The 8,751-nt window shown below is 41.2% G+C and overlaps 1 protein-coding gene across 1 annotated transcript; it reads right to left on the bottom strand.

Moving 5' to 3' along the window:
- Nucleotides 1-425: 425 nt before the first annotated feature.
- Nucleotides 426-8,340, bottom strand: AMDHD1 (amidohydrolase domain containing 1; the record flags this gene model as incomplete). The annotated part of the gene is made up of 8 exons (XM_010153882.1): nucleotides 426-540; nucleotides 993-1,153; nucleotides 1,512-1,605; nucleotides 2,970-3,094; nucleotides 3,997-4,222; nucleotides 6,186-6,463; nucleotides 7,023-7,087; nucleotides 8,234-8,340. Coding segments are annotated over 8 exons (1,171 nt in total), but the record flags the coding sequence as incomplete, so codon positions are not given.
- Nucleotides 8,341-8,751: the final 411 nt, after the last annotated feature.

Below are 8,751 nucleotides of genomic sequence, written 5' to 3'. Positions count from 1 at the left end.
CTCCCAGCACCACCAAGGACCATTCCAAACGTGCATGCCTGAGCCCCCAGCCCTCCATCCCAGGTTACTTAACATCACTTCTTCCAATAATTCCTACCTGGATCCAAACTTCTTAATTGGTGATTTGTTGGGGTTATTTTCAGATATAGTAATTTTATAGATTAAAACTGTATAGGAAACCAGTTTTTGAAACTGTCTTATTTCAAATGGATACAATTAAATATTATTTTCCTGCAGAGGGGAAAAGGACAACGGACATAAAGGTGAACAAGATGCATAATGCTTGGTAAAGTTTATTTGAATAGCAGGGCAGGTAAAGCAAGCAGGCAAGCAATTTATCAGTAAATACAAATCTGGTTTGCTTGTTGCTTTGAAAAAATCCATGCTAATTTGATTATAGTAGCTTCCTAAATTATTGTCTTCTCTCAGTAACTGCTCATTGTCCCAGACCTCTCATTGTGATAGACGACTTTTCCTTTAACTATAACATAGTCGATCAATGCTTCATGTCCCCCAAACTGGTAAATCAAGTGCTCCCACCTAAAAAGACAACAAGATGTTTAAGAATATCCAGACTTGCATAAAAGCAGGTCACATACCTAGTATGTCTGGCAATCACAAAATATTTTCCTGAACTATGGTAAAACACTATTCCATGTTTACATGTTGATCTCTTGTTGCATTAATACAATGAGTTAACGTACAAATCTGTAGAGAATTTTTTCCACAAAATAAACAGTCATTATGTTTAGATAATTTTTAATTACATATGGATTATTTGTAATATTAGCTCCAAAAGTTTTAGGCTTTATTTTCCACTGGAGTGATTAAGGAGAATGAAAGCGGATCTAAAATGCTAGCAGTGTCCCTTTTTTCCAATAAGTAATGTCTAACGCACGAGGAATTCACTAACCTCTCCACTACCCACAATACAGTGAAGGCCGAAATCCCTTATGTTAAATCACATTTCAAATGGCAATGGAAGAACAAACCTTGATGAATTTATGATAACAAGGTCCCCCTGCTTGCCAGTCTCTATGGAGCCATGCGTGTCCGATTTGCCCAGAGCATAAGCTGCATTAATGGTGGCAGCTGCTAGTGCTTCATTCATTGACATCTTCATGTTTACACAGGCCAGATGCATCACCATAGGCTAGTAGGCAAGTTAAGTGGAAAATGGGAGTTACCAGTAACACAAATAATGCTGTTCGGGCCTCAAATCCCTAAGCACTCTCCTCCCTCCTTGTGCAACAGAAGGAGTCGTCCTGCACAATGTAAATCTTGCCAGCTCCAAGCCCCTCTGCATATGAAGAATACAACCCCTTCTGATTTCAAGAATTTCTGGCAAAAAGTACCAACCCACATAAATAAGCACGAGAATTGTCTAAGCTGGGCATAGAATTCTCTTTGCAAATACAAAAACTGTTTTAAGTGCACAAGACCTACACAGAAGTTTTACTGGTAGAAGATTTTGTAATTTTGTGGTGTCATAAGTATTAAGAATAGCTTACCATTGAAAAACAGTACGCATTGGGATTAAAGTCACTGCCAAGAGCAACTATAACTCCTTCTTCTAACATTTTTCTAGCTTGAGGTTGCTTCAGTCTAGTGGGAAAAAGACACTTGTCAGTACAATTTGCTTAGTTATTACATGATGATTTACATCACTCAGTTTGGCTACATTCATGCATTCGGCTATGCTAATCCTTTTGGAGACGAAAGCCCAAACTCTCCTCTTGGTTCCCTACCTATGGATAGCATAAAAGGGAAGTGTGATCCACTGCTTTTGCAGTAACGTGTGGCAGCAGCCAGTATCAAGCATCAGGATCCAGGCCACTGAAATTCTGGTATTTATCCAGACCTCAGCCACTTAAGGATTAACAAGGTGAAAATCTTCATTTCTCAAAAAAGTAATTTTCTTGTCCTTAGAGCTTCAAAGACAGGCTCCCAAATGTGAGCAGTGGCATAAGCAGTGCAATAGTCCCTTCCCGACTGTGTAGGCAATCTGAAATACTAAGTTGAGGCTGTGAATTTCATTTGTATACATGAGAGGATTTTCTCACTTAGCAATGTTAATGCAAAACATATCTTCAACAACTTCAATATCTGGAATGGCCATTTCAAAACTGTTCAGCCCCTGGGTTGATCTGTGTAGGTGTTTGCAATGGTGGGTGCCAGCCAGAGGAAATACACTCGCTAAGAAGTTTTATCCATAATTGCTGTAAAGCCAATGGCACCAAACATTGTGTCTGAAAATACAATCATAGAATGTTTGGGTTGGAAGGGAACTTTAAAGGTCATCCAGTTCCAACCCCCTGCCATGAGCAGGGACACCTTCCACTAGGTCAAGTTGCTCAGAGCCCTTCCAACCTGACCTTGAATGTTTCCAGGGATGGGGCATCTACCACCTCTATGGGCAGCCTGTTGCAGTGTTTCACCACCCTCACTGTAAAAAATTTTTTCCTTATATCTAATCTACACTCTTTTAGTTTAAAAATGTTAACCCTTGTCCTGTTGAAACAGTTCCTGCTAAAAAGTTTGTCCTTATCTTTCTTATAAGCCCCCTTCAGGTACTGGAAGGCTGCAATACAGTTTCCATGAAACCTTCTTTTCTCCAGGCTGAACAACCCCAACTCTCTCAGCCTTTCTTCACAGGAGAAGTGCTCCAGACCTCTGATTATTTCTGTGGCCTCCTCTGGACTCGCTCCAACAGTTCCATGTCTGTCTTGTGCTGGGGGCTCCAGAGCTGGATGCAGTACTGCAGGTGGGGTCTCACAAGAGCAGAGTAGAGGGGGAGAATCACTCGATGTGCTGGCCACGCTGCTTTAGATGCAGCTCTGTACTTGTGATTGTCTTCACTGATCCAGCCCAGTAATTCAGGCCCAGATAAAAGTTTACTCTTTTTCATTAAAAGACCCTAAAACCACAAACATGGTTTTGCTGTTACAGAAGATACCCTCCAATCTTACCTCAGCATGTAGGCAGTGGTTGGTAAAAGGACAGCAGCACACTTAGCTCTTGCCATCGCCACGATACCTTCATCACTAACTTCTTCCAGGTGGCTGATAGCCCGGGCTCCTAGTTCAGCTCCAAGCTAACCAAATTTTCAAGAAAATTACTCACCATTATCAATTAATTCAGTAAGGCAATGTTGTTTTCAAATGACTGCTAATTTTTAAATTTAATTTGCTAATTTACTGCAGGAAAAGTTTATCACAAAAAGATACTGACTATCCACTGAGTGAAAGCACACCTTCAGTGGTGTTTTTAAGAGAAAGACCTGCATACTATGAGACAGCAATGGATAAAACCATTATCAAGTCCTGTTCACAAGTAACCAACAGAAAAAGGTTGACAAAACTGACACTGTTTGCAGAACTAGTTGTGCAACTGCTGCCTTCAGTGGTGAAGCACCAAAAAGTTTTTTATGATCAATCAAGTTTTTGTTCTGGTTTGGTTTGGTTTTTAAATACAGCAGAGAATAACTTGAGCAGACCCCACTGGAAGGAAGAAATGTTTAAATGATGGTGGAACATGGTCTCAGAATGACTTTCTTTATCAAGATATATTGGGAGCCTACTCTTGACTAAGCCATCCCTCTGTGTGTGCTTACTCCTCACCTGACTTGTTGCTGCTAACAGGACATATACGGAAAAGGGATTTTTCAAGTTGCATAGAAACCATGTTTTTGTTATTCGTGGGTTCACGGATATCCGCCTTCCCCATCTGTATCCCATGTGGAAGATAAGCAAAGTCAATGTTTGATTAGGCAGTGCATGCTAGTCCCAGAGGTCAAGGCTTCCTCCCATGCCCTTAACTCCAAAGCAGCACAAGGGCACTTTCTACCATCTGACAGAAATAGATGTCCATGGATGTCCATGAAGACTTTATAAAGTCTTAGAAAAGAAAACCTCAGGTTTGAAAACTGCAATTCTTTCAAATTTTCAGCTCTTGCAAGAACAAAAATGGATTAACTGCATGTTAAGAAAGACATACCTCAGCAGATTTCATTGGATGAAGTTCATCACCATGGAAGTTAATTTGTAACCCTATATCTTTTCCAGCTTGAAGAATTCTCCTGGTAGACTCCAGATCAAAGACTCCTTTCTCACAGAACACATCTATATTGTTAACATGTATTTCACCACTAAGTTTGAGTTCTTTCAGTTTAGGGAGATGATTATTGATAATGTCATCTGTGGCTTCAGTAGCAGTTTTCCCTCTAATGAAAAGAAAATGTTATGGAGCCATAAGAATAACATCCTTGAAGTCTGGCAAACATTCAAATCATACATGCAATTACTAGATTATTTAGAAAATGATGCAATACAAATCACTCAAAAAACCTTCAGATTAAAAAATTTAAAACTACTGTAATTCATGTACGCTCAAACATGAGTTACTTTCTATTCAAATAATATTAGATTGTGTTGCCGTAGGTTTTTTCATAAGGCTGGCATCTTGGATGCTAACCAAGATATGGGGCATTTTAAAATGAATTCTTCTGCTTTCCTATTCATATATTCTGTCCTCCTTATACTGTATCCTAAACACAACCATTTAAAAAATGTAAATGTTATTTAAATATGTTCGATGGTTTTCATGCAATATGTTTATGCAAGTATCAAAGCTCAAAGGGGATATGCAACACAAATCATTATTTTAAATTTACCTCTCCTCCTTTTATAACATTCAGAGTGATAGCTAGATAACTGTTTGTAGATCAGGGGGCCCCCCCGAGGTTCAATCTCCCAAAGTCAGAACCATTCATGAACCCCCTATTACACAAAGATAACCCAGGAGAGATCAGTAAATGCCTTTGAAAGAGCGAACTATCCCAAAATACGCAGCTGAGTTAGTATTTTGCAATTTTAAGATCTAAAGATAAGTGACGTACTGCAGCTAAATGCCTGTGACATCTCAACCCTCCTTTCAGGCACTGCAAGGCACGCACAGACCGGCGTCACACGTGTGCCACGTGTGGGCGAGCTGGGAGCTTTACAGCGGCAGTGAATTCAAGAAAATTCTGCTCGGATTTATAAACGAGGCTGTGTGGTTGTAAAGCAGAGCAGAACCGGGCTAATGGCCCTTCTTTTGTTCAGCTCTCACTCCGACAGTTGTTGGGGTTGCTCACACTTTCATCATGCCAAGCCTTCTCCCTTTTCTTCTTTTATTCAGCAGCCTTTGGAGAAATTTGGACTGAAAGTTTAGGATCAGGGCCAAGACAAAACAGAGGGGAACGTTAAGTCTCAGTTTCACTCTTTGGGGGACATAATGCCCAAGAATGCAAAACTGCCCTTGTTTCACTGCAAGAGACTTCTGCTCGGGAAATCATTTGGAAAATGTCCTCCTAAAGATGAAAAGGGCCCAGTGACCCCTTGCTAATAAAAAAAATTAGAATCAGACATCCACAAAATCATGAATTTGATTCAAAATGATGTCTAGAGAGATGACAGATCTGCTATTTCTTTGCCCTCTTGCTGTGAACTTTTTAGCTTCATTTCCTAAAGAACTGGAAATAGACCGAGTCTAGAAGTTCCAAGGCTGGAAACCCTTTTTAAAAGCAATGGATGGGAACAAGGATCACTATAAACAGAGTAGCCTTATTTTTCTCTAGGATGGCTCAGACTAACATAGCCTGCACCGTTTGTACTTCAATGAGTACTGCCTGTTACCAACGTGCTGCATCATGGTGCCATGGAATGACTGTGTTTGTAAGGACCTCTGGAGCTCATCCAACCCACACCTGTAAGAATTGCATACCTGTAAGATGTATGCAAATCTTCATTGCATGGAAGCATAATTAATCTTTGTTTACAGAGGCATATAAGGATTAGATACAGGTTTTTTTCTGTTAGATGGTCAAAATTGAAGTTCATGTCAGAGACTAAGATTGAAGAGTAGCAGCTAATCAAAGCAGAAGAACTTCTGTGCAAGAAACCCTGTAAATCCTTGTTATGTTCAGCGTGTGGAATGCTGTTAGCATTTTGTAGCTGTTACATAATGCTTCCACGCCTTCCTTCAAATTAAAATTAGGAGAGCCACCTGTAAACACTGGCTATTGTTTCAAATATACTGTATTTTAGGAGGGATGGCCAGAAGATTGGCCTTTCTGAAAATAACAACCAATTTTCAATGCAAAGCAGTAATACTTAACAAGAGCAAGAAAAATCAAGTCATATTACTTCGGCACAGAATGAGCTCCACAGTACGTTGAAGAAATGCCAATATCCATGGATTGCTTAGCGCGTTCGATCACCCTGAGCATTTTAAGCTCCGTTTCTAAGTTTAAGCCATATCCACTCTTGCACTCAACCAACGTAGATCCTGCTCTGCGCATGCGTTCGAGTCTGTGTTTGAAAGTACTGAACAGCTCGTCTTCTGTGGCTTTCCGAGTGTGTTCCACAGTAAAATGGATTCCTCCTCCAGCCTGGTGGATCTCCATGTAGGATGCACCTGCCAGCTTGGGGGAAAAAAGAAAACGAAAACCAACCCCCCATGCAATTAGCTATTAAATGTGCATTTTCTATCCCAGGGATTCTGGCAAGTGCCTTGAGGTCTCTTTGCAATGTGAAAGAAAAAGGGGAGGGAGGGAAAAATCCCCATGAATTCTTCCTTCTTCCCCCTCCTCTCTCCCTTCCACTTAAGAAATGATTTAAGAAGCGACATCAAGAGAATTACTCTGAAGATTTGCTTCCCCCTGAGCCTAAGGGGAAAACATATCTCTGGCTCAGAAATTCATTTATGTGGAAAAAAAGAGAAAAGAATTTAGATGGTAATAGAAGGCGACCCTCCTGTATTGCTTCAATTAATGCAAAAATATATCAAGGCTGTCTGCAAAGGCTGCAATTACACTCCTCAGCCTACCAGAATTCAAAAATCATCCCTCCTCCCTCAGATAGATTATCTGACAGAACTTATATATTTTTCTACAGATTAAAAATGCAAGTCACTAGAAAGTACAAATAGTTATGCATAAAAAAGAGGAAGAAAAATCCAGCTGTGTATTTTTATGCCATTACCTTCATTGCAAACTCATGAACCCTATCACCAGCCCACACTGGATGTGTATGTGCATCTACCAGGCCTGAAGAAAACAAAGTAAAGGTACATTCAGGTTATTTCACTGTGTAAAAGAAGACCTTATGAACATGCTAAAAAATGAAATGGACAGCAGAAATTCCCCTGTAAAGCCTCTATTGGTTAAAGAAAAATCCAATCAGCCAAAAATCTACCATTTCCTTCAAAGGTTGTTTATTTTCTTTCAATATTTTTAGGTGTGTGTGCTGGTTCTAGTCCGGACAGAGTGAATTTTCTTCTCAGTGGCTGATATGAGGCTATGTTTTAGATTTTCCCTGAGCAGAGAACTCATAACACTGGTGGTTTTCTTGTTGATAAGAAATGTTTGCACCAACTCCAGGACTTTTTCAGCTTATGCAAAACGTCCCTAGGTAAGTGCATCGGTTGCTGAGTTTTTCATGATTTGATGACATTGTCAAACTGTGGAAGAAATTATAAGTGACAAACTTCGAAAGAGTTTATTAGATTTTGAGTCTGTGTTCTTTAAAAAAAGCCAAGTGCTGAGGCTGGGCATAGTACGCTAGCACTTGCTCTAGCAATAGTCTACTTACTCCAGCGGGAGCTTTTCCTACGAGCTGAGAGACTGTGAAACCAACACTACTGAATGCCCAAGGCCACTGCAAATGAATCACCAGCCTAACTCGAGTGCTAACACCACCTGCAAAGTTTAACATGCAATATATTTGCCCAGGTTTATTTTTTTATCAAGTACAGTTGCAGAATACGTGACCTAAAATCCTGCGCTGCCCTTTTGCCCCCAGCCAGCTGCGGGCAGGACGGAGCGACTGAGCTCCGTGGCTGAACAGCTGATGGGTGGAAATGATACAGAAAACAGAGGTTAATGTGAAAAGTCACTCAGTGGGCCAGCTATGTTACTGTTGTGATCTGTGACACAGAGGCACAGATGTAAATCAAACCAAGAGGAGACAGAGGTCCACTATAAAGCCCAAAAAACCATCCCAAGTGCTGCAGTTTTCTCCTTGCAGCACTCCTGATGGAGAAGCCACGATACTCTGCCCCTCAACACAAGATATTATCAAACCAGTATCGAATACAAAGGAAAAAGGACAGAGTGATGTTTAATACACATTTACTTTGCCTCTAAGCACTTGGCCCCATTTGGCATTGTATTACTGTGAAAAAATACACCTACCTGGTAACACACACTTCCCGGAGCAGTCAATTATTCTATCAAATGTTGCTCCCGAAAACTGATTGCGAATGACATCTGCCTGGCCCACAGCTTTGATACAGCCATCTCTGCAAACAGACAACCACCAAAGGAAACGTCAGCCTGTTTAAAAGTCAAACACCTAGCAACAGCGCTCCTGAGCAACAACGCTCTAAAAGCAGGGACCTTCAGCAGGTCTGAGGATGCACACGGGAGATGCTGTTCCTCTGCCTCGACCTGGAGCACAGCCCTGCATCCTTGGAAGCCATAGGCATAAATCTCTTTGGGGACGATCTTGGGTTCAACAGCAATTTTCTCCCGGTGGAGCGTGAGGATGGTACTGAGAACCCCAGGCAGCACTTGGGGGCTCCCCTCCAGCCACGCGCGGAGCTCCACCTCACCTACACGAGAGGAGCATCCCAGGGCGCATGCAGCAGCTCTGTCCTTTTGCCCTCGCTTTTCCCCAGCTCCTTCCAAGCCACTGGAATAGCGACCAGGAA

Source organism: Eurypyga helias, unplaced genomic scaffold (assembly GCF_000690775.1).
Source record: "Eurypyga helias isolate BGI_N326 unplaced genomic scaffold, ASM69077v1 scaffold5866, whole genome shotgun sequence".
NCBI classification, from domain to species: domain Eukaryota; kingdom Metazoa; phylum Chordata; class Aves; order Eurypygiformes; family Eurypygidae; genus Eurypyga; species Eurypyga helias.
Note: the sequence above shows the minus strand (reverse complement) of the source record. Positions and strands in the feature narration are given on the sequence as shown.